The sequence below is a fragment of the Molothrus ater genome, chromosome 15, assembly GCF_012460135.2.
Source record: "Molothrus ater isolate BHLD 08-10-18 breed brown headed cowbird chromosome 15, BPBGC_Mater_1.1, whole genome shotgun sequence".
NCBI lineage: Eukaryota > Metazoa > Chordata > Aves > Passeriformes > Icteridae > Molothrus > Molothrus ater.
The window spans coordinates 12,159,441-12,185,638 of NC_050492.2; the positions used below are offsets into that span (position 1 = coordinate 12,159,441).

General features: G+C 50.1%; 1 protein-coding gene across 1 annotated transcript in view; it reads right to left on the reverse strand.

The window, feature by feature from the left end:
- Positions 1-731: 731 nt before the first annotated feature.
- Positions 732-26,198, reverse strand: part of FAT2 (FAT atypical cadherin 2) — a 46,125-nt gene continuing 20,658 nt past the window's right edge. Inside the window, 15 exon segments of the mRNA XM_054516450.1 lie at positions 732-2,314; positions 3,370-3,962; positions 5,654-5,807; positions 9,301-9,742; positions 12,815-12,960; positions 13,699-14,506; positions 15,631-15,828; positions 16,081-16,224; positions 17,061-17,198; positions 17,801-18,015; positions 18,811-19,200; positions 19,979-20,212; positions 20,891-21,044; positions 21,673-21,869; positions 24,201-26,198. Coding sequence (XP_054372425.1) covers positions 1,782-2,314; positions 3,370-3,962; positions 5,654-5,807; positions 9,301-9,742; positions 12,815-12,960; positions 13,699-14,506; positions 15,631-15,828; positions 16,081-16,224; positions 17,061-17,198; positions 17,801-18,015; positions 18,811-19,200; positions 19,979-20,212; positions 20,891-21,044; positions 21,673-21,869; positions 24,201-26,198 — 6,344 coding nt within the window. The 3' untranslated portion in view covers positions 732-1,781.

Genomic DNA, 26,198 nt, shown 5'->3' on the forward strand with positions numbered 1-26,198 from the left:
GCACAGGCACTCCGAGTGCTTCAGGTATTTCTGACTCTGGAGAGTCACCATGGTGGGATCCACAGCCATCCTTTCTTAGGGCTGAGCATTGCAGGGCTGTCCCCATCCCATGAAATGGCTTTACTGAGGCTGCTCCTTCCCAGGTATTACTGAGAAGAGCTTCATCTCAAGCTGCCTTTGCCCTGGGGAGTTAAAAAATCTAAAGGAAAACATCACTGTTATTTGTGCTGCTTCTGCTGCTGGGAAGAACAATTTGTGTTTTCCCTATGGGTAAAAGTGGTGCCTGTTGCTGAGACACCTCAAAATTAAGTGTCCTCGAAGTAGAGGAATGCATTATTTTAGGATCAGAGCAATTTACCAAACAGAATAAAACCAACTACATAAAAGAGGTCTAATCTAGGCAGAGACTGCTTTCTGCTGAGCAGAGCTGGTGAAAAAGTTTTATGGAAGTGCATGAGAGCTTTGAGAGGTAAAACAAGTGGTGTTTGTTTGGGATGAAAATCAAAAGCTTCAGTTTGGGTCCTTTCAAGCCCTTTACTCCTGAGCTAAGAGATACAGGAGGCTCATGGTTTCCCAAAGCAAGACAGGGTACTGTGGGTCTGTCTGCCTCATCCCTCTGGCACTTACAGGATCCTCAAAAAAGTGTTTAACTTGCTGTCTTGGCACTTTTCTGAACGCTTTTGGTGCCCAAACTAAGCTGTTGTTCCCTTGGCTGAAGCTAGGCAAGGATGTCATAATAGTAAAAAAATCCAAACTCTTTTAATACTTTCCAAAAATTCAACAACAAAAAAAGTTACATCAAACAACCAACCAAAGCAAACCTCTCACGAAGAACGATACATGTCCAAGCACAAGGACAAACAGGCAAACCCATGCTCAGTAGCCTCAGTGCCCCTCTCTGGGTAGAGATTCCAGGCAGTGCTGGCCAGTCTTTCTGGGACACAGCACGGGGTGTGCAGCTGCATCAGTGTGGGACTGTGACAGCCATGGGGACAAGGCTGTGCACACAATCCTCAGGGCAGGGTCTCCCTTACTCGCGTGCACACAGCCCAACTGGGCAGCCTGGTTTGAGTCTGTGGGTGGTTCCTGCTGTAACAAACCTTGTTGCTTGGTTTTTCTACACAAATTTTTTTTTTCTTTTTTTTTTTTTTCCCTTGGACTTCTGTTAGCCAGTCAGGGATGTGCTGGTGGGACCAGCTGCATTCCCTCTTCCCTCCCCCAGTGTCAGGGAGCAGACACAAAGAGGGTTTGCAGCAGCTGATCCATTCCACGATCAAACTGTTGGCTTGATGCAAGCCCTTGGAGCCAGAGCTGGGAGCAGGGAGCCTCTGTGCCCCACAAGGGGCACTGCCAGGCTGTGCACTGCTAATCCTTCCACACCTTTCTCCTCCATGACTGCTGCCATACCTGCAGTGCTTGCCCTCCTCCTCCTCATCCTCCCTGTGGCCAGGAAGCCTGGCGTGGGAGGAGGTAGCATGCTGTGGTCCTGCATGGTGCTGGAGGCAGTCCCTTGGTGAGGAGGCAGGTTAGTCACTGGCATCCCAGGAGCATCCTCCATGTCCCAGCAGTGCCTGGAGCATTTCCCCTCCATTTGCAGCAGGAGCACCATGGAGGGCAGCGAGGGGAAAGATCCAGCCAAAATTACAACCCAGCCATGCAGGGGGGGACACTGCAAGCTGAGAGGGACACACACAAGCCTCCCTTCAGCAGCGTGTGCCAGCCCCCTGCCCTCTGTCCTGCATGGAAACGTGCTTCTCTCCTCATCCCAGGAGCAAGCCCCGCTAGAACATCACCTCCTCGCAGCTCCCGTAGTCACTCTCCACCATGTCAGAGCCCTCGTAGTTGGGTGGTGCCAGGGGCTGGGCTCGGATGCTGGGCTGGTGGCCCAGCTCGCAGTCGGCGTACGAGGGCTGGGCCACGCTCAGGCGCATGCTGACCCTCTTGTAGCCCGGCTCGGGCTGGAACGGGACCCCCTCGCCCTGCACCAGCTGTGCTGGGTAGTAGCTGATGGCCGTGTACTCGTTCTGGCACTGGGATGCCCCCACGTCCATGGGGCCCAGCGGCAGGAAGTCCTCCAGGTTCTGGTTGCTGTAGCGGGGTGGGATGGGGGCGCGCTTGTTGCTCTGGTCCAGCGGGAAGGGGAAGCCCCCGTAGAGAGCGACCGGCTCCGCGTCTGCTGGGGGAGGGGGCGGCGGCGGGAGAGGAGGGTGAGAGGAGGAGGCAGGGGGGCCTTGGATGATCTCGTAGTGGGAATACTCCTGGACATCTGATGACAGGTACCGGGGCGGCCAGTAGGTGGTTTCTGCTGGGTAGACTGGAACAAAAGAAAGTTGTGTTAGATGCAGCTCTAGCAGCTGGTGCCTCTCTTCTGCCCTCCTGCCAATTCCCTCTGTAGGCTCTGAGCCTGCAGGAAATATGGCAGACTAGGGAGAAGAGGAGATGTAGGGACAGGGGAGGTGTAGCTGCTACTTTGGGAATTGTGGGGACCTGAGATCACCCATGGGCGTGCTGAGGCTGCGTTCCCACCAGCCTACAGATACCCACTACTCCAGCACCCAAAAGACACACTTCATCATTATGTTTGGATGCAAGAAACTCATGTTATGAAGGGATTGGGGCAGTGATGCCCTGGATCTCTCCCTTTCCCTGCAGTTACTCCTGTGAGGAACTCCTGCATGGGGTAACCTTGCTGTCCAGAGCCATTCAAGGTGTTTCCCTGAGAATGTCATCCCTCTGCCCAGAAGCACTGATGCAAATGTCTTCATTAAAACCCCTACTGGCTTTAGGATCTTAATTTTCTTTTTCCAGTTTTTCTCTTTCATAGGCTTTTTTGATGCAGGATCACAACTTGCTGTGCATTAATGGCTTCCCTGCTGATTGTGTACAAAACCAAGCAGGTTAAAGCAGACAATGTAGTGGTGAACCAGGAAGGAAGAGCCAATGAAGGTCCTATAGCAGGGCTGAGGCAGATTTTGCCCCTACTTTGTGGGGGGATAGAATGTAAGAAAATAAAGATAGTGCAGAAGGTAATCTCACCCCTGAGGAGTTGCAGCTGTACTGATTACCAAAGATTAGGAATAGGCCTGCCCTTAAGAGGCCACAGCTGTGTCCAGTGAGGATGAGTGCTATAAAAGAGGGGGTTAGCTGGTTGAGAAGGAAGCTGGAGTTTGTTGGCTGTGCTATGAGGAGTCAGTGCTTTAAGGAGGTGCCCGTGAGAAATCACCAAGAAGGCATGAAACTTTTGCAATAAGATGACAACGCTACTTTGCTTTAGCCAACACCATTTTTCCTGCATGTTTGCAAACCTCAGATCCACTTCCCAAGGGAAAGAGGGATATTTAAGTGCAAGAAGAATCTGTGGCTACTGACCCATCTCCTCCCTGGCCCAGGTGCACTTGATGAAGGACTCGTTGTCGGAGTTGGACGGGGGTGCAGCGGGGGGCAGGTTGGGGGCCACGCTGCACACGATGGTGCCCCGGTGCTTGGGGGCGTTGGCCGAGTTGAAGGTGACGAACTCGGGGCTGCCGGTGCCTTTGCGCTGCTCGGGGGTGGCCCGGTCCAGGTTGTTGTGCGCCGCGTCGCCGAGGATGTTGAGCTCGATGGGGGGCACGGGCTGGGTGCCCACACCCACGCTCTTGGAGAACTCGCTCTTGGAGAGCAGGTCGGGGTCCTCGCGGGCCACCGGCTTGTGCGCCTTGGCGCGGTGGCGGCAGCGCTTGCGCACCAGCACGAAGGCCGTGGCCAGGATGGCCGCCCCCAGCACGCCGGCCGCGATCTCCGCGATCTCCTCGGGGCCCAGCGCCCAGTGCGTGGGCACGATGGCCGGGGTGATGATGGGCTGGGTGCAGTAGTCCCCCTGGTAATCCGGTGGGCAGATGCAGTACATGGAGCCCTGGCTGCTCACGCAGCGCCCGGCGTTGCGGCACGGGTTGTCTGGGCACTCCTCTGCCAGCTTCTCGCACCTGTGGGGAGAAAGGGATGGAGATGACCTCTGTCAGCCTGGGATGCACCAGAACTGCCTGATCCTGGTCAGGCTCTGGCTTACACCACCCATGGATGCTCTGTCCTGGTCTGCTCTCTCTCCCTCGTTGGATTCTTGCTACCTGCTTATCCTGACAGAGGATCCTTGAGTATAAAATGATGCTGTTCAAGAGACCACGTTTTACAGAGTGGTCTTATTTTTCAGTTGTACAGCCAAAATAAAATAGGGGGCTTTCTGCCTCAGAGGAGTTTGGAATTCTAGGGCTAACACTGCATAGAGAGATGCTCCCATCCTGTTAAATTAGGGAGCCCAGGGTCAGTGTGAGGTGTGTTTAACCTCTTATGAAGCCTCCCATGTCCTCCAAGCTCTGTGGAGCCTCTGGATGTCTGGCAGGCTACAGAAAACATTTGGGAAAAGACTACCCTGTGAGGTGATGAATGGACACCCTTGCTGGAGAGAATTTTTTGACATTTTTTATGGAGCATCTGTAGAACTGAGATGGAATTTCTGATTCTCTGTCCTACTCCACCCCACACACAACCTAAATGTTTGCCAACAGTACAGGGGACCTTTCCTTCCAAGAGCAATGACCTCCCCATGCTGGGGCGAATATACAGTGCTTTAGTAGCTTTTCATGCCTTTTTTTTTTCCTCATTACTGAACAAACTCTGTGAGGTTTGCACTGCTCCTGTTGTAGTCAGTGATTTAGGATGCGTGAGCGGGTGTGTGTGACATGCACCCACAGGGTCTGGCTGATGTCAGGAATTACACTGCCACCTAATGCTCAGCTACATGCTTTTATTTCAAGAGCTGAACAGGTAATTTCTGCCTTTGCCTTGATCCACAGGACCAGTGTCCATGCTGGCTAAATGGGCAAGGCAGAAGGATGAACTGGGTGTGATGGGCAAGGCAGAAGGATGAACTGGGTGTGATGCTGTCTGAGCCTGCACTGGGAATCTCTGACCAGGCTGGGCTGGAGGCAAGGTGGGGGTCTTGGAGGGGCTGCTGGGCTGGGGTGGTAATGCCCACTGTCTTGAGCTGGGATTTGAATTGGATGAATCACAGCTGCGAGCTGAGACAGAGATTTCTTTTGCATGAACTCCGTAGAGCTGGTCCCAGATAGAAACAACCTCTTTAGCACCCTGCAGGGTGGGTGTTCAGGCTACTGAAGCAGGGGGCACCTCACAGCTCTGCCAGGCAGGTTCTCCCAGCCTCAGGGCACCCTCCTGCCACCCAGGGCAGTGTCTGCCTGTATCCTGCTGCCAGGCCCCCATCACAGCTGAGCTCCCCCACCACTGCCAAGGTGTTCCCATTGCTGCTGAACTCAGATCCTGTCACAGGGAGTAGCAGTGTGTGTCAGCAGCACTGTGTCCCATCACAGAGAGCCTCTGCACTGCCCCACAGCACCTGCAGCCACCAAAGCACCTGTAAGCAGAGATGTTTCTGTTTTCCCTCCTGCTCAGAGAGGCAGTGGCCACACGATGGCAGAGTTATTTGTGTCCTGCTCTGCTCAGCTCTGCCCTCCAGCACCTCCCGGCTGCAACGCTCAGGCGCCTGCAATTTGCAATTAATCCCAGAGTGTGTTGATCTGGTGAGCTCCAGAAAGGTGCAATGCTCATGTTCTCAGCCCATCATGGGATGTCAGCTGTCCCAAAGCCCCCCAGACCTTACCTTTCACCCAGGTACCAGTCAGGGCAGTGGCAGGAGTAGCCAGTGGCTGAGAGGGTGCAGGTTCCCCCATGCAGGCAGGGCTTGGACTCGCAGGGACTGTCCCCAAGCTCACAGTGCTCACCAGAGAACAGCCCGGGGCAGATGCAGGTGTAACCTGGAGGGTGAGAGTGAACATATCCGTGTGAAAAAATGGGCAAGAACAGAGAGGAGCAGAGCCTGGTGCTGATGGCCCCCACAGCCCCTTGCACAGCTACCCAGGCACAGGAGTTTGCTGCTGTAGAGATGCTGTGGGACACCCAGGCCATCCCTGGAGGTCTGGTGGGTTCATTACAGGACCTGGCATAGTTGCTGGAGGCTGGGTGGCCATTCTGGGGCAACACAGTGGCACTAGGGAGCTGATTGAGCAAGAAGTCAAGCCCGTCCTCTCCTGACACAGATCAGAGATGCAGTCAGGGCATAGCTTTATTGCATGGAGAAGCTGAGGGACAAATCTGGGATAAAGGAAGGGGAACTTGGCAGGCTGATTCACAGTTTCTGACTCTGTTGAGTGCAATCCCCTGTAATTTGTTGTTCTCAGGAGTCTTTGGTCCTGCGAGTTCTCGTGGTATGAAGTGCCTGTCTCAACATGCAGAGTTTCTCCTGCTTGCAGGAGATGTCTGTTCACAGACAGAGGGAAACCCAGCACAGCCAGGGACTCGGAGGGGCTCCTGCTGTTTGTGCTTTTGGCTGCTGTTTAGCACAGCCCTAAGCATGGGAATGTCCCTGGCTTTGCTGAGCTCCTGCTCGTCACCTGGCTGGTGCTGCAGTGAGGGAAATTCAGAGTTTGCACCTTCCAGCGCACTTGAAAAGTCTTTGCTACTCCTCCACAAGCTGAAGAACCCTGCTTTAGAGCACAGGGCAAACAACCTGGGCCTGTTCCCACATGTGTGTCAGTGGCTGTACCAGAAGGACGTGCCGACACTGGTGCAGCAGGTGCTGGACATTGCCCACAGGCCTGTGTGTGCCCAAACACATGTCCTGGATGTGGGGCTCACTTGTGTTTGTGGTCCTGGGGTGGTGCTGGGCTGGCCTGGGTGCTCTCCCCACAGCTGTGTTCTCACACAGCCACGTGGTTCCCAGGCTTGCTCCACAGGCGAGTCCCTGCCTGTGCTGCAATCCCACACCGAGATCCCTGGGCACAGCTCTGCAGGAACTCACTGAGATCCTGGGCAGGGCTCTGCAGGAACTCACTGAGATCCCTGGGCAGGGCTCTGCAGGAACTCACTGAGATCCTGGGCAGGGCTCTGCAGGAACTCACTGAGATCCCTGAGCACAGCTCTGCAGGAACTCACTGAGATCCTGGGCACAGCTCTGCAGGAACTCACTGAGATCCCTGGGCACAGCTCTGCAGGAACTCACTGAGATCCCTGGGCAGGGCTCTGCAGGAACTCACTGAGATCCCTGGGCAGGGCTCTGCAGGAACTCACTGAGATCCCTGGGCAGGGCTCTGCAGGAACTCACTGAGATCCTGGGCAGGGCTCTGCAGGAACTCACTGAGATCCCTGGGCAGGGCTCTGCAGGATCTCGCTGAGATCCTGGGCAGGGCTCTGCAGGAACTCACTGAGATCCCTGGGCAGGGCTCTGCAGGATCTCGCTGAGATCCTGGGCACAGCTCTGCAGGAACTCACTGAGATCCTGGGCACAGCTCTGCAGGAACTCACTGAGATCCCTGGGCAGGGCTCTGCAGGAACTCACTGAGATCCCTGGGCAGGGCTCTGCAGGAACTCACTGAGATCCTGGGCAGGGCTCTGCAGGAACTCACTGAGATCCCTGGGCAGGGCTCTGCAGGATCTCGCTGAGATCCTGGGCACAGCTCTGCAGGAACTCACTGAGATCCTGGGCACAGCTCTGCAGGAACTCACTGAGATCCCTGGGCAGGGCTCTGCAGGAACTCACTGAGATCCCTGGGCACAGCTCTGCAGGAACTCGCTGAGATCCCTGGGCACAGCTCTGCAGGAACTCACTGAGATCCTGGGCACAGCTCTGCAGGAACTCACTGAGATCCCTGGGCACAGCTCTGCAGGAACTCACTGAGATCCCTGGGCAGGGCTCTGCAGGAACTCACTGAGATCCCAGGCAGGGCTCTGCAGGATCTCGCTGAGATCCTGGGCACAGCTCTGCAGGAACTCACTGAGATCCTGGGCAGGGCTCTGCAGGAACTCACTGAGATCCTGGGCACAGCTCTGCAGGAACTCACTGAGATCCTGGGCACAGCTCTGCAGGAACTCGTGCTGCCTGCCTGGGGTACCCAGGACTGAGCCCATGGCACTCAGGTAACCAGGATAACCTCCCAAATAAACATCCCTTGGGCAATCCCTTCCCTGCAGCAGTGCCCTGCCTGGGGCCATGTCCCACAGGCTCTTTCCTGGCCAGCTGGGCCATTTGCAGGAGAAATTGTTCATCCTAGAAGGAAACTATGGGAAAGGTGCTGGATGATCATTAGGTTATTACTGAAGGAATGATTTTTCACCTCTCCCTCCCACTGTATTCTCTCTGCAATGAAAGCAGGGGATGCCTTGACTTAGAGCAGAGATGTGTTTTCCCTTTGTGGGCTTTGAGCCCCTTCCAGCCCAGCCAGAGAGGTTTTCTGTGCAGAGGGTCTGAAGGCTGAGGTGTGAGTGCCAGCCAGACTAACTGTTCTGTACATTTACACCTGGTGTCAAACAAGTTCACCTGAACCAGGCAGCTGCTGAGTCGACAGGGCTGGGAATCTTGTTCCCAGAGGCAGCGGGCAGGGCAGGGGAAGGTGGTGCCTCCTTTGTCCTCACTTGCTTGCCGGGCAGGGTGTGCTTTGGCAAGGGCCCCAGAGAGCTGCAGGAGCAGCCTCTGCCCCACACAGCAGCGTGGGAAGCACCCCACTGCCCCTCTGAGGGGCTGAGGCACAGGCAGTACCCATCTCATAGAGGGTGTTATGGGGTGCAGCCCTGCTCTGCTGGCAGCTACAGCCAGTTGTAGGGCAGTGACACACGGGTGGACATCACTGGGAGCAGCTCCTCTGCTCACAGCCCCTGTCCCTGTGACACAGGACACGGCTCACTGCAAGGAGCCCCTCTGATGGCAGGAATGGGGCAGCAGGGACACTGCCTGGTGCAGAGCCTGTATCAAACCTCTTTTGGGTGTGTGCACCCCACGTTAGCCTGGGACTCTTGGATTTGAGCTTACAGTTTTCCCATATCCCTTTGCATAGCCCTGGGGAGTCGCTCACTGCAGAAGATCTTGGCTTGTTTCTGCCCAGATACCATCACCACATGATCCCATCTTGCCTGATTCCAGCCTTGTTAACAGCTCCTTAAGCAAAAAGGATGCAGAGGGGTGGGTGGAATCTCTACATGCATTTGAGTTTTTGGCAACACTCTGCTCTCCTATGTCATGCACACTCCTTAGAAACACCTTCCTGCCCTCTGGGCCCACGGTCCACTGGTGAGAGCCAGGATGATGATCTCACACCCTGCAGCTGCTCCTGCACTGAGTCACCTGAGGTCCCCTGGGACAGAGGATCTCTGCTTCCCCTCTGGAATAGCCCCTCCCCAGGGATAATAAAGCTGCTGCATCTTTCCCCCCATCACTGCTCACTGCCCTCCACAGCTCTGAGCGAGATGTTCACGTACCTCCTCCGTGAGTTTCAGAGCACATCCCGTTGTTGAGGCAAGGGTTGCTGCTGCAGGCACCGCTGGGGGAGCAGCACTGCCTTATGCCCACCTGCTCCAAGACTTCCCTCGACTGCCCTTTCCCTGGAAGGAGAACCACTTCTCTGCCGTTGATTGCAACCACGTCCAGGCAGCCCCTGAAGCCCCGTGTGACCCTCTGGGACTGCAGCAACTTTGGGAGGCCCCCAAAGACCAGGTCTCGCCTGCCCTGGGGGACACCACAGGTCCCTGGCAGCTGGAGGGAGGCGTTGCCCAGGCCATCGACGAGCAGGCGGACGGAAGAGTTCTTCACCTCCAGGAACACTGAGTGCCACTCGCCGTCGCTCACAAACCGTGAGGAGGAGAGGTTCCCAGAGGAGCTCCCCTGGCAGCTGTAGCCAAGGTGAGGCACTCCATTAACCATCTGTAAAACACAGAATCACAGCTAGCTGGGACACAGGTGGCTGCTGTTTCATGAAGGGTTTCAACATTCCTCCTGCTGCTTGTTCCCCTCTCTCCCAGCCTTGACAGTTGAGATTACTCCCAATTTTCTAATTCCAAGAAGTACCAAATGCAGCCTTTTTCACCTTTTTAACCTATGCCTGGATCAATTAAGGGACTGCAACTCCTTTACTTTGCAGAACACCTTCACCTCTCTGGCACAATTTCACCTATGGTCCTTCCTGGCAGCCTTTGACCAGCATGCAAGGAGGGAAGCCCATCTTTCCATGCAATAGAGCCATGGGATCACAAAGCTACTGCTGCAGCTGCTTGCCCTTTCTCCCACCTTCCTGAGCCTGATCAGAGCCCTGGAATTCAGACTATCCATAAGAGCACCACCAGTCACAGATGGACTCTTGTTCTGGGCCACGTGGCTTTTGTTCTGTTCTCACTGTCTCATTGGTAGTGGGGAAGGTGCTGGACCAGTTGCCCTTTTGGCAGGGGTGAGGGTGGTGAAAGAATCTTATTGAGGAGAAGCACTGGCAGCTTTCTCTGGAGGAAAAAGCAGGACTTGGGAGGCAGAGAAAGGAATAACTGTTGTACCCATGCAGGAAAACAAGGCCAAAGTTACTGCAATCCAATCCTTGATCTCCATCAGACTGGAGAGAGACAAGGCACTGAGCTGCTAAAAGTGAACCACACCAAAGTCCTCTGCCTTAAATGGGGACATCAGAAATTCCTATTTCTGGCCCAAGATTCATCTTTAAAAGTCATATAGGATGGAGAAAGAAAAAGTTAGTTGTGTTGTTTCAGGGTGAAGTCAGGGTTAAACCCCTTTTTCACCTTTATCTCCCCAGTGCTTTGTTGATAAAACCTCTCTCTCACAGAAGCCAAGAGCCTATGGAAAAGGAGAAAAGAGATGGAATGAAGTGCTGGTGGGAAACCTGCAGAGCCTGCTATGTAACATCAAGCAATTCATCCCAGGCAGGAGAGATGTCCCTGGAGGACATTAGAGACAGCAAGAAGGGTTTCATTCTTGGAAGGCGTTAGAAGAGCAGAATGATTATGGGCTACACTCTAGAGAAACCCACCCACAATATGAAGGCGATACTCTGGAGCAGAGCAGGACAACAGCTAACTCTTAGAGGAGCCCATGGTATAAATAAATACAGTGGGAGGAGAGAGCAACTGCTGAAGGAAGAAAGAACAAGAAGCAGCTGGCACATGGCATGGAAGAGCCTCAGGGCAACACGTGTGTAAATCCCTTTGCACAATTGGCAAGCACACCAGAGAACTTTGTCACTTCACTTCATCTGCAGGAACATGATTTCTCTTCAGATGGGTCTGTAGATTTGGCTTATCAATTTCTGGGGCTGGGAGACAGCTGAGAACTCGATTCCCTGGAGCAAGAACTGACACACTGCCAAGCCTTTCCCAGCTTGCCTGGTCTGCCATCCTCTTCCTGTAACCTATTTCTGAACATCAGGAGAGCTTAGAGACTGGAAAAGTGGTGATATGCATGCTCTTGGGAGAGCTCATCCTCTTCATCAAATGTACAAACCATCAGTTACGGTCCTTTCAAGGCTTTGGCTCATATCTGGAGTACTTCAGTCTATAAAGTTTAAAATCTTGAGGGACTCCTTCAATTTTATCAGGCCAGGTGGTTTAGAAACCTTTTTATCCATAAGATATTGCTAATAAAGTGAGTCAGGAAAGAAATTATTCACAGACACTTTTATGGAGGAGGATTTATGAGTGTTTCCTGTTGAAAAGATTGTGGAGACAAGCTTGGGCACATCATGAGCTCACTGAACTCCACCAATAATGAACCTTGACTCCCTGTGCTGGCCTGGATCAGTGGAGTTTCTTGCCATCTTGTACTTCCTGAGCACCACCTAAAGTGCTGGATTCCTTCTGATGAGCTCTTGGGTGACTCTCCTTCCCAGAGGTGAGGTAGAAATCATGAGACCCTTAATGAGAAGTTTTTCACACTGGGCCTTTAGAGTTCAGCCTGAAATCACTCTCAGAGATGGGTACAGGACACATGGATGGTATTTCTCTGCTCCTGCTCTTCAGGAGTGATGGCTGTGGCAGCAGGAGCTTGAAATATGTGCAAAAGGCATGTGTGTGGGGGTTGGCTGCCGTGCAGCTCCCTGTCTGAGTGGGTCTTTTGTAACTGTGGGAAGATGGAACAACAGGAAGATGGGGTTGTGAAACCATGAGAAGGGATGGGGAAATCCAAAAATAGGATGAACACTTCCAGGTAGGTTATAGTGTGTAGATCTCAACGTGATCAGTCTCAAGGACAAATCTCTGTAAGCTGGTAAGCATGTCCTGTGATCTTAGTCTCCAGTTAGTCTGAATTCAGTTGATGAGGAATATATAAAACAGCTTTTCTTTAGTCATCTGCTGCTTTCCTTCTGTTGCCAAAGTGGAAGAGGGAGATGATCTCTGAATGCTTTGGTAAGTTCAGTGTTCAGTCAAAGGGAGGAAGAGTGATCAGAATGAAATATTCCTGTCTCTGCAGGTGTCTAAAATAGTGAAACCATCTGAAGAAAGTGATTGAGAAGAGAGGTGTGTGTGTGTGTGTGTGAAAAATAAAATTTTGGATTCCTGTTCTTTCTTTTCTGTCCATTATTGTAAAAGACCTTTAATTTGAGGTATGGGAGAAAGTTTGCCCTTTGCTAAAGTGGAAACAAACAATGGTTTGTGGACAAGTCCACCTGATAAATGCTTTGTCCTGAGAGGTGAGATGCAAGAGAGGAATGAAGAAACAAGAAAGAAGGTGATGTAGACCGTGCTATGGGTGTCTGATGACTTCACCAGAAGTCACACCAGAGACCAACACATGCACTTACATGTATAGAGGATGATTTCCCGTTGTGGTTGCAGCAATTGCCAAACTCTGCTTGGCTCTCATTTGGGCTTCCCAAGTCTTGTATTTCACAAATTACTAAGGGTACATATTTTTGCATATTCTTTCTGTGATTCCCTCCCCCGAGAGAGTGAGGTTTTTGTAGCTGTGAGAGAAGTCCCCCTGCAGTGCCATACCCACCTCCAGCGTGGCGTGGTCGCTCCCGTTGGTGTGGAACACGACTGCGTGATGCTGGTGGGTCTTGAGGCGAAAGTGCATGTGCCAGGAGCCAGCCTGGGAGTGCTGGTACCAAATGTAGCTGTGGCCCCCAAACCTCACAGCTGTTCCTGAAAGGAGAGTGAAAGAAAGGTTTCATCTCTGTGGCACTTAGAGGCTGTGCACTGTATCAAGCCTTGCCTCTTTTGCTAGCCTGAAGCCACAACTGTCCAGGAGCAGTCCCGTCCACAGCAACTCATGGATCCCTGCACTGCATCTCCCACAGCCCCACCAGGAACTCCCAGTATTTCCTCTATGTACTCAACTGTGAAGCAACCCTGAAATACCAACCTGGCTATTTCTGTCCTTCAAGGTGCCCTCAGTGTGGTCTACAACACCCTTGAATTTCTCCATCCTTAGCAAGGTTTTCTATTACTCTGTGGTATCCCCTTACGTTCCTGCCCTAGTGTCACTGATCCCTGCTCCCTCCACTTATTTCTTGAAGTATCCTTGAACCAGTGTAACAAATATATTTTATTTGGCTTTCCTCAAATTTATTTGTTATTCTGTGCTTTGGTCCAGGATCAACACACGAGATCACAGATAAAAACTTCTGATCACTGACCTTTCATTTCCTGCTAAATATGAGTGACTTTTCCCAATCAGAGAGACAGATGTTGCTGTTATTAAATGCTACAGGAGATAAATTTTTAAAAAGAGACTATATGAAACTTCCAGATTTTAAAGTCTTTGAAGTTGTGGGCAGAACTGTTGGTCACTGGGCAACCTAATTCCATGGAAAACCCAGGTGCTCTATATTGTACTGAAGGAGAGCACAACATGCCCAGGTTTATAGAAGGATTGCTCACCATTGCACGAGCAGATCTGCTCCAGGCTGTGCCGCGGGGTGAGGACGCTGAGCCGGGCAGTGCTGTACGTGGACATCATGCCTGGGTCCAGCTGGATGGTCTCCTTGCAGACACGGTGGGCACAGTCTGACCCATGACAGGGCACATGGATCGCTTTCTTCATCCGGAGCCCCACGAGCTGGTCCATCTCCCCAGCTGACCCAGTGAGCTTGCTGGCCAGCACCCGCGGCTCATACAAGGAGCCGTGTGGCTCTCCGACAGCCAGGAGCAGATCCACTCCATCCGAGGCAGCTGCAGGCTGCAGGCTGGCCATGTGGATGTTCTGGCGCCGGGTGACGAGGATGTTCCCCAGAAATCTCTGCAGGTTGCGCCAGTGGTCCCCCACAAACTCCTCGGGGGAGAGGTGTCGGAAGTGCAGCACCACGGCCTTGTCCAAGGCCTCCTGCGTGAAGCACCACACGTGGACACTGACGCTCGTGGTGGCTGTGAACGTTCCGTCACTCACTGTCACGTTCAGAAGGTAGTGCCCATGGGGGAGCTTGTCCCCAGCAATGATCTTCCCATCTGCAGCCCCGACAGAGAAGAGCCCCTCCTTGGGCACCTGTGCCACCAGAGTGTACACCAGCGTGTCGTGGGGGTCCCGGTCCGTGGCGTGGATCTTGCCCAGAACGCCGCCTCGGAAGGCGTCCTCATTGGTGGTGATGAATATTTCCAGGGGAAGGGCTGAGGGCGCGTACTGGCTCTGCTCAGTCACTTGGATGTTTATAAATGCAGATGAGGAGAGGGGAGGGATGCCGCTGTCGGAGACCTGGCAAGGAGAAGAGAAGGATCTGTTAGAGCCACACACTCACTCACTGTCACCTCACCTGACTGGTGAGCTCTTGCAGAGGAGAGTGCCTTTCAGGGAGCAGGGAGTGGAAGCTCTCAGGCAGCAGGTTGGGAGTGAAGAAGGAATGGGAAAACTTGGCAGCAGTGTTGGAGCTCTGCCTGCAGAAGGCCCTAGGGAAAGGGGAGCTTCCCTTCCTTAGGGAAGGATGGAGGAGACTGATGAGGCCTTGGAGACCGACTGAGGCCCTCTGCTAGTGGTGGGGTCACGCTCACTTCCCTGTGCATTCAGCAGCAGCTGAGGCACCTCTGAGTGGCTCTGAATATTCCTTAGGCTTAATAATTTTTTGTGATGTTGCCAATCTTTGTGCTTCCAAGCGTAACTGAGTGTACAGAGTTGTAAAGCAGTTACGCACATCAACACATTCGCTCACCTTCCAGGCTCTTTAAGCCCCTGTCCCACCTCTGACAATGTCTGCCTAGCATTGAGTCAAGGAACCTCAAACAGAAAAATGCGAATAATCAGATTATGGGATAAATTTCTCCCTAATGCTAAGCAGTTAGAGATTGAGGTTTGTAATATAATAGTACTCAGCTTTTGCAACAATTGCCATTACTGAAGAAGTATGTACTTTACATGTTATTATCCTTTTGTTTGTAATGGACTACCCCTACTGATAATGTTGAAAAATAATGAATTCATTCTGCAACAATAGAAATCCTTTTTGAAGAGGAACTGAAACCACTTCTTAAATGACAAGGATAATTAGAGAAAGCTTGTAGGACCAGATCCAGGTCTCACTTTAAATTGGAATTCACTAGAATGATTATGGGGAAAGCATCTGTCTAAGGAAACTGCTGACAGAGTATTGTTCATGATCACATTATCTGATTTTATCAACACAGAAGCTGGCCCCCTGCTTCTTGTGGGCAGACTGTGTGGAGAAATGAGCTCTGCAGCTGGCTCCAAGCTGCAAAATTTGTGCCTGGATTGGATTTCTTCAAAGCCAGAGATGTTTTCGTTCAGCTGGGCCATGCTAATCGCATTTTATTGCTACTTAAGCTCACTGGGGAATTCAGACACCAGGACAGTAACACAGGCTCTACCTGGACTTGCAATAGGTACTGTTCTTTCACTCTTCTGTTCAGGACAGACGATGTTACCAGCAGACCATTTTGGGTGACTTCAAAGGCTTTCCCATCATTGCCCTGGGTGATCTGGAACGAGTAGGGTGGTCCATTTTCTGGAGAGTCTCTGTCGCTCATAATCAGCTCCAGGACACTTGTCCCCACGGGAGCATTCTCCTGAAATGGGGAAAGACTCTATTGGAGGGAGGAAGGCAAGCAAAGAGAAATGGCCCAGGGGAACCTACAGCACCCCAGGAGCTGCTGGATCAGGGACAGGAAAACAAATCCCACCCCTGCCCTAGAACCCACAGAGCACAAAGCAGCAACGTGATTCATCACTGTCTCCCCACTTTACTCCAACAGCAGCCTAGGAATGAGTTCCTGAGTGCAATGAGAGGGACTGGGAGAACAAACTGTCTCCTGGCTTACCTGCACCACCACACTGTAGTTGAGCTGGAAGAAGCGAGGAGGGTTGTCATTGACATCAGACACATGGACGTGCACAGGGACATCACTGAACTGAGCAGGGTGGCCATTGTCCGTGGCTCGAACTGTCAGCGAGTAACTGGGGATCTGGAGGATTTGTAGGGCAGCATTACTTGGAGAAAGGGCAAAATGGTGGCTTTTTCACACCACAGTTTTATTCTCCTGCAGCTTGTTGAAATGCCTGAGGTCATGCACCATGGCCACAACAGCTTTGCCTTTGGCTAAGGCTCTCCATCCATAAATCTCACTCAAAGCTCATTGCTAAACTAAATCAACCTCACAACAGTTGCAGAAAAGAGAAACTTGGCAAAGATGGATGAAACTAAGCTGGGCAAACACCTGCCAATAGTTGTTTAAGAACCATACAATCACACAATAAGCTGGGTTGGAAGGGACCAATCAGGATCTTCTCCTGTTCCTGCGCAGGACATCCCAAGAATTCCATCATGTGCCTCAGAGTGTTATCCAAAGGCTTCTCAACTCTGGCAGGCTGAGACAAGCTGCTGCTGTTTTATGAATGAGAGATTGTCCAGGTGACCTTTCTCCCCCCCCCACACCTGTTTTCTCTAATGCAGAGAAGCAGAACCCAACCATGTTGGTTTCCACAACCAACATTCTCAATATTGAGACCAAAACTCAGAGCTGTGGAAGGTGTCTCTGACTATGGAAGGGGTTGGAACTAGATGATCCTCAAAGTCCCTCCCAATCCAAACCATTCTATGATTCTATACTGCCTTTCCTAAAGCCCAGCCTTCCTACTGCAATATCTGTGAGTCTAGAAAACAAATGAATGCCTTGTCTTCTACCTACAATATTATGAGTAAATAATTCAGAAAACAGGAGGTAGCTGAGGAAGCTGTTCTCCCTCAGTCTTTTTGGGCACATCTGTTTCAGCCTTCCCACTCTCATTTTCCTGAGCTCACCTCCTCCCTGTCCAGATGCTTGGCAATGCTGATCTGCCCATTTTTGGGTTGAATGGCAAAGTGTCCCAGTGGGTTCCCTTCCACAATGGAATATGTGATCTGATTGTTCATGGACCCATCCAAGTCATCAGCTGACACCTGTTTGGAGGAAAAAAAAACAAACCACTAGGATCCTTGGGCCAAAAAGGATGCCATGGAGAAATGGGAGTACTTTCTCATTTTAGGGTATTGGTTGGAGCTTGTCTCAAATGAGAAGGGGGAAAGGAAGGTACTTCAAATAAGTGTCATCCAATAGTTTTTTCAAGACAACATAGTTTCCTCAGCTTTCTCCTCATCCCTTTCCTGACTTTACCACCCCTGTGATGGTTATAGGCTGGACAGGGAACTCCACATCACCTTGGACTCTGCTATTCTGCCCAGGTGAGCCTCTGCCTTCCCCAGGCCACAAGGGCATGGTCCTTTTTCAGGCATTTTTGTTTTCTTGGGATGTTCTCAAAGCTCCTAAGCCCTTAATTTTCACTTAAAGGTGTCTTATAAGGCAAAGTGTTCTCCATGCCTGTGGAGTTTCAGGAATTCCGCCAATCATCCTTTTTAAAAGTCATGCTTTAACCTTAGATGCTGAATGCCACAAGCCCACTGAGGTCACTGTGTCCAAGGAAAAGAAAAGTGCACAAGAGGAGTGAATATTGCATAGCACAAATAAAGCAGAGGTAAAGACAGCTGGCGTGGTTCAGTCATACCGTGAGGATGATCTCTCCAATGGCAGCATCCTCCCGAATGTCAGTGGAGTAGGGATCCTGGATGAACTCTGGTGCGTGGTCATTAATGTCAGTTATGTTGATCACCACCATGGTCACATCACTGAGAGAGGCTGAGCCCTTCCTCGTGCCCTCAATGGACAGGTAATACTCGTGACTTGCTTCAAAGTCCAGGCTCCCATTGATGTATAAGGCACCTACATTGGGAGATGGGGAGGAAAGGACAGAAAATACTTCAAATGAACGGCACATGGGATTTCTTGGAATACTGCAGACATGCCAACGCAACTGCCAAACTGCCAGCTGAAACAGTGTAGTTGACCTAACTTCGACCCCCTTGATGTGGAAGAATTAGCAAGAGCCTTGTGACCAGAGAGGCTGAGGAGCCACTGATGAGGATGTTACAGCCGAGGGCAGAAGGCCATTGCTGATGCAGCCAAGGGCTCGTTTCAGGGAGTTAGCACTGGCCTTCTGATAACAGCTCTTATCACATCTCTGTGCAAACAGAATAGGGCTTTATTTGGCTGGCAATCATGGCTCAACACCTGCCCATAGTTAGGGTACTATTATCCATGTTCATTGAGTGCTACTCAATAAAGCTGCCTGTTACCCTGGGCAGCAGGTTCCTCGTGGAAGACTTTTCCTTGATGGAAAGACTTTTTAAATGAAAACACTTTCTCCTGAATTTTGAAGTGGGAAAATTTTCTCATCCTGTTCTCCATGTATCCCTGACTCACATGGGCCTGTCTCAGGTCTCATACATGTAGGAGGAATCTTTCCATTGGTTTCAGTAAGATTTGGATCACTACTTAAGTGATGTGGACAGTAAAATTTGAAGTAGAAAAGAAGACTTATTTCCTACCCTTATGATGTGTAAAGACAGAGGTAAGCAGAAGTGGGAGCCAAATGGGGAAGAACCAGAGAAGATGCACACAAAGACATCCTTTGATGTTGGATCATCCTGGACCTGCTCGGGCACAGGATCATTTTACCTGTGTTTGAGTTGAGCTGAAATTTCCCGTGGTCATTGCCGTTCACAATTTCATACTTGATCTCTGTGTTTTCTGCATTGTCCCTTGTCAGGACTGACAAGTTGAGGACCTCGGTACCAACAGCCACATCTTCTTTCACCATGGCCACGTACTCAGGGGCCAGGAAAACAGGCAGGTACTCATTGAGATCCACAACAGAGACAGTGACAGTGCCGAGGGAAGAGAGGGGCTGCGGGCTGCCCCGGTCGGTGGCACAGACTGTCAGCTCAAATGCTGAGTGCTGGGAGTCCTTCAGGGGCTTTTCCAGCCGGATCACCCCCGTGGTTTCCTCAATTGAAAAGTGCCCATTGGCAGAGTCAGACAGAGAATAGACCACCTCAGCATTGAGACCTGGAAGGGAAACAGACAGGCTGCAGTAATTCATGGGTAGGGATGCTGCTGGGTTTAGTCATTTATAATGCATTAGGACTACATGAACAGAATGATCTTCAATTCCCAGGATAAATGGAGGCTGTATGAACATCATACAAACTTTAAGTGTGCCCCTGCCCATCTGCAGGTTCAGTCATCTAGCCAGCCCTCACCATTATCCACCAGTGTCAGCTGTCTGCATTGACTACTGTTCCTCATTTTTAATTACCTTGTTTTCAAATGTAATTTCTCTTCATATCTGCTTCCAAAGAAGATAAATATGATCCAGCCTCTGCTGGAGAGGTTTATTGAAAGTTCCTTTCTTAGGAGCCTTACCTATACTTCGGAGAATCTCTGTGTTTTCGGGAGGACCTCTCCATCCATATTACCTACACCACCCATATCTAAAGCTCCTTTTTTCCTTTATTACACTCATTCTCAGTCCCCACCTCTGAACAAGTTTCTGTCCAGTTTGGATCCCTGCGTCACAGTTTGTGCTGTGCATCACAGCCACAGTCACTGAGCATATTCTCAAAGAAGGTCTGCATGTTTCTACAGATACTGTGCTCCCAATAGGGTCACAAAAATGCTGATGCCAGCCCAGTAGTCAAGAATATGTCAGCAATGAGATCCAGGCACATCTTCGCCAAGATTCAATCATCTAAGCCCATTGCTGTAGCACTTCCCTAGGTTTCAAAGGCTTCTATTCAGAATGAAAGATGAACTCTACCAACACATAAATCCCATTCTGACTCACCTTCATCAAGGTCCCTGGCAGCAACCACAGCGATGGGTGTCTTGGTTGTGGTGTTATCAAAGACGGCCACGGCGCAGTGGCTGGGGAAGAACCTCGGAGCGTTGTCATTGGTGTCCTCAATGATCAGTGTCACATCTGCCTGGCACGAACGGCCCCCGCCGTCAGTGGCTTTGGCTACGAGGTGGTACACGGGCTTCTGCTCACGGTCCAGGGGTGCAGATGTGGTCAGCTCCCCTGTGGGAAAGAACAGGAGGTGCTCGTGTCTCCAGCAATCACAGCTGCAGCCTACAAGACCTCAGAGAGGTTCAGCTGTTCTCCTGGATGAACCGTGGGAGACAATAATTGAGTTAATAGTGGTGATGTGTCCATGCCACATTGCTCAGGGCTATCCTCAGATCGTTGCCAGCCAGGGCCCTGGCAAGGCTTTGCATGGGCAGTCCTGCAAGTTCAGATGAACTTCATCCAAGGGATGCCATCATGGGATAAAACTGTTCAGAAATAAATTGTACTTCTAAACTCCACTGCACTGAGCTTTCTGCAATGAAATGAACCCAAGCAATCTCTAGAATGATCATCAAGTCTGGGTAAATACACTGACCAAGACACAGTAAGAGGTATTTTGGGATTTAGAACTTGTGTCTTTGGCTGAAGCCAAATACTTGCTGCTCTTTCCTCCTTGAGACCTGGCTGCTAGCAATAGTGTCTGCTCTTCATTTCAAAAGAACAGACAGAGCAATCAGGATGATGTAGAACTCCCTCTCCTCTCTGCTGTGGCCATTCCTTCCTAGCTTGGGACAGCTGGAATAAACAGCTCTTTGTGTTTCTCAAGAGGAGGTAAGTGTTAAGCCATGCTGGGAGCTTGCATTTCTCAGGGGAGGGTGAGGAAGAGGATGAAAGCAGCCCTGCTCTCACCTGTGTGCGGGCCCAGCCGGAACTCCTCAGCACCAGGGCCGTGCAGGCTGTAGGTGATCTGGGCATTGCTGCCCACGTCAGGGTCACTTGCTGATATCTTCAAAATTAAAAGACCCGGCCCAGCATCTTCAGAGACTCTCCCAGTGTAAAGTATCTGGCCAGGACAGAAGAAATCATTGGCATCTGAGCCGTCTCCAAAGTACCTCCACCCCATGTGGAGGGAGAACAGACCCACAGAAGCTTCACAGAGGATAAACTCTGTGTTTTATAGGTGAACACAATGTGCCTCCCATTCTTGGCTGCTGGGGTGTGGACTGGGACAAGTGAGCTCATTTCACACAAGCCTTTGAATCTCCTTTGGGAAGTAACCACCTCTGTTCGTTCTCACCACGGGTGACGTCCACACCAGCAATCAGCTCTCTACAGCAACAAACCTCCTGATGGGAATCTCCCAGCTTAGCAGGATATAAAACTCAGTAATTTACATGCCCCTTCCCAGGAGGCTTCCTGGCATTGTTTATCTCCAAAAATTACTCTTCATAATGCTTAGGCTCTCACTTGCTGCTGGCAAACATGCTTGGAGGCTAGATTTAATATTCTTGCTTGACATGCTGCTTAATTAAAATTGTTAAGCATAATCAAAGCAACAGGATCGTGTGAGAAGAATTATGACAAGCCAAATCCTTTAACATGCTCTGCCTGTTCTTTCTTTTTTTCTATTGTGCTCTTTCCCTCCCAGGATCTCCCTTTATGCCCCTGATGTCCCAGAACAGATGTCTTACCTGGCCACACTCAGGGCTATTGTCATTGATATCCAGTACAAAAATTTCCACTTCAGTGGTAGCCTGAAATTTCCCATCAGAAGCCATAACCTTGAGGAGATATTTCTCTGTATCTTCTCTGTCCAGAGGCTTCTTGGAAGAAATTGTCCACTCGCCCTCAATTTGATCAACTGTGAACTGTCCCAGTACGTCTCCTTCTAGAGGGGGGCAGGAAGCAAGTAAAAAAGGCATTTACTAAGTGCTGAAAATCAGAAGGGGTAAGGAAACAGAATACAGGTGTGTCCACTGATGCTCCTTAGGAGACCTGAAGGACCTGGATGCTCCTAGAGGTCTTTCCCAACCCAAATGATACCATGACTCTGACTCACACTGGTGATGCAGAGAGGGCACTGGTGGCATATCCAGCAGGTGAGGAGCTTTTGGTTAACCTCACTGCACAGCTGGGAAATACCCTGCACAATTTAGTTATTCCCTGTCTGCACATTACAGTGACAGAAGGAAACAAATGACTGTAGAAAAGTCAGTAATGTTCTGCAGATGTGCATATTCATTGCCTCAAAACCACATTGTCTCACCTTCCCAAAGCCTGTCAGTCTTTTTTCTGCATGTTCCTAAAAGGATTTGAGAGCTGTAAACACCCTGCAGACATGGTTTGGATCTTACTGTTATGGTACCATGTACCGTTGTACTTCCTCTAACCTGTAGAGGTATTTAACATTTTTTCTTTGTTTTCTGGGGCTACTTTTTGTTTCTGTAAGAGCCAAATGATGAGAGACAGGTAAATCCAGACTAGGCAGGCTCTCTGGTCCACCAGATCCATGCTGCTCCTACTGTTGTTACATATGTTGGATTTTAAATGGGCTGGATGCTGCCACAGGAAAATCCCTCTCTCCTGGGAAGGAGCTGGTGCTCTCTGCTGACCCAGGGCACAACAGGCAATGGGGGTCACTGAAGAGAGCTGGCTGTGGAATCTGTTCATGCTGGACTCTGAAGGGTCTCACGCAGTAGGATAAATTAAATTCACTCCCTTTCTGTTTTCATTTGTGTGGCAGTGATGAGGTTGTGGAGGCACTATGACACCTGTACTAGCTCTTCTTCTGATGCTGGGAAACACCAGCCTATGCCCAGATTTAGTTTCTGTGTGTTTGAAATCAATGTGGACAGGGGGAAGCTGGACTCTGTGTTCACCTAATCCTCTCTTTTGCTGCATGTCCATGTTTATTTGTAAAGTCTGATCTGTGTTTTTATGTGCAGAGCAGAGAGCACAAGGTGTTCACCCCTAACATAAGTGTGCATCCTCTCAGGTTTAAAGTACTTGGAAGTTACTACTACGTTCAAGATGGCAGAAATGTTAATGCATAATGGATTAAATCTTTCCTCTCAAAGGCTTGCAAATACCGAGGCATGCCATAAACCAAATGAAAGTACCAGCATTCCTCCCCTGTTTCAGATGGTTACAACAATAGATAACAGGCTGCAGCATGATCTGGCCTAATGTTTTGACCCTGAAGGGTCCTCGTTTGAGCCTGAACGAACATTTTAATTTGAAGGATCTGCCCCAGGTCTTAGAAAGACCCTTTAGGGTCAAAAAATACCATAAAAGCAAGCTTCTACTTGTGCAAATACAAAACAAACATTCCAGTGTAACTTTTTAGTTATTTTACAGCAGTGGTTAATTTTAGTTGGCACACGTGATATTTCAGGGATGCAAGAGTAATCTTTAGTATTTCTTGTTAGCCAAAACCTTTACTGAGATTGACGTGATAGTCTTAAATATTCCCCAGTGCAGAGTGACTATCTGCAGCCTTGTTACTATGCCAGCCTCCAAGTGGTTTTGTAGGAAACACACAATACCAAAAAGTTATACATAGTTATTAAAAAACACAAATAGGCTACAGGTATATATGTGATGTATAAACTGTCTGCAGTGCTGGCAAGAGAAATAGCTGGGTCAAAGAACTTAAATACAGATCACAGTATCTGTGTGAGAAAAATCTTCCTTGCTGCTGTACTGCCTCTCCTGTCCTTTGAATAGCTATTACAATTACACTGTCTTAAATATTCCTCTGTTAAGAAAGTGTAAATAAATATTTCTACAGTACAGCGTAATTGCTTACATGTATCTTATTTATTAATTTCTAGAGAAATAGGACGATTCAGTGGTGAGACAGTTATTTTTAATGATCATTCATATTTTAATGATCAACCCACTGCAGTTATATATAATTACTTATATGTATCTTATTTATTCCCAGAGAAATAGGTCAATTCAGTGGTGAGATAGTTATTTTAATGATCATTCATATTTTAATGATCAACCCACTGCAGTTACTAAAGGGTTTTGTATTCCCCAGATTCATTTGAGTCTAGCTCATGACAGAGCTCAGCCTTCATCTCCTGTTTCTGACAGGACTGTCAGTGTAACATTATTTCTGTACTAGCAACCTGTAAGACAAGGTCTCAAACCCACACTTCGAGATGACACTCTCCCCTTGCCCACTGGAGATTCACAGTCTGGCCCAACTCACCGGTGATGTAGCAGGTGACGCGCCGGTTCTGCTCGGAGATGTCGGCGTCGATGGTGCTCAGGGTGACAACGACCTGCCCCGGCTCCGCGTTCTCAATGACCGACCCCCTGTAGAACTCTGAGGTGAACTGCGGGGCGTTGTCGTTTTCATCAGACACCGTGACCTCCACCAGGGTTTGGGAAGAGAGCTGCACCTTCCTGCCGTGGTCAGTGGCCACCACGTAGAAGCGATAGATCTCCTGCTCCTCGCAGTCCAGCTCCTTCAGGGTGGTGATCCACCCGCTCTCGCCGTCAATGGTGAACAGCCCACGGAGGTTGCCAGACTCTGCTTCCAGACTGTAGGTCACCTGCCCGTCACTTCCCATGTCCTGGTCATTAGCTGTCACTTGGATGACTGTGGTTCCTGAAGGCATGTTCTCCATGACAAATGCTCTGTAGGGATCTGCCTCAAAAACAGGTCTGTTGTCATTCACGTCCTGCACGTGGATATTCACAGAGACCAGAGAGACCAGCTCAGTCTCCAGATGTGAGCAGTGAGCCATGACATCAACCTGGTACCACTTGGTGGTCTCATGATCCATAGGTTTTTTGATTCTCAAAGCCCCTGTCTGTTCATCCAATGTGAACACCTCATCCTTGTTACTTTCTGTAGTGGTTCCCTTCACTAGGCTGTATATAATGGGATCTTCTGCAAAAGCTTTGACTGACCCTATTTCTGACCCCTCTGGAAGATCCTCAGATGCAGAGAATGTATAAAGGGGCTCAGAAAACCTTGGCAATGTCACCTCCCTGGGGACAATCTGGAGATTCACTGGAACAAGGGAGTTCCAGTGAGGGGGTCTGCCATCTTCAGCTTTCACCTTGAAGTTAAAGGCTCTATTTTCTAAACCAATAAGACTCTCCTTGACCTTAACAACCCCAGTGGCAGCATTGATCTCCACAAGGTCTTCTGCCACATCTTCCACAGAGTCAACAGAGTAAATGACATCTGCATTTGCACCTTCATCAGCATCGTAAGCCAGTACCTGGATGACAGGGGAGCCTTTGCTGACATTGGACTGGATGGACAGGGTGTATTCAGAGGCTTTGAACAGAGGTGGGTTGTCATTCTCATCTGTAAGGATTATTTTGACAGTGCAGAAGGCCACCTTCCCACCCCCATCCTTGGCCATGACTTTAATGGCAATGACCCTCTCTGTGGAATTTTCCCTGTCCAGTTTTTGCAGTGTGGCAATACAGCCCTTATTGTCTATGGAGAACTTCTCATGGGCAAGTTTATTTATGATGGTGTAGTCTATGGTGCCATATGGACCACCATCTGGGTCAATAGCCAGCAGCTCAATCACTTTGGTTCCTATCTCAGCATTTTCTGCCAGCTCTGCCTCGTACACATTCTGCTGGAAAGAGGGGCTGTATTTGTTGGCATTTGTGGTGTTGATATACACAGGCACAGTGCTCTTGAAAACTCCATCTGAAGCAGAAACTCTGAGATTGTAAGATGGCTCCAAGTCCTTTTTGCAGCGGTTGAACATGGATATTATCCCAGAAGTGCTGTTAATGGCAAAATGCCTGTTGTCATTACCCGAGAGGATCACGTACTCCAGCCGGGAGGTGTCTCCACTGTCGGGGTCCAGGGCCTGGACTTTGATCACAATGTGCCCACACGTAGCCATTTCACTGACCTTGGCTTCATACTGAAGCTGGCTGAACTCAGGGGGATTGTCATTGATGTCTGTCACATCTACGATTACCAGGGCATCGCTACTGAGAGGAGGCACCCCATGATCCACAGCTCTGACTTTCATGCGGAACTGTTGATTTGTTTCATAATCAAGTGCTTGAGCTGTTGTTATTTGCCCTGTGCTGGCATCAATATTAAAGAACTTGGCAGCATCTGAACCATCATCCATGATCTGATAGGAGACCACTTTGTTTCTGCCCGAATCCTTATCAGAGGCAAAGAGCTGGACAACAGGGGTCTGTGGTGGCAAACTCTCGA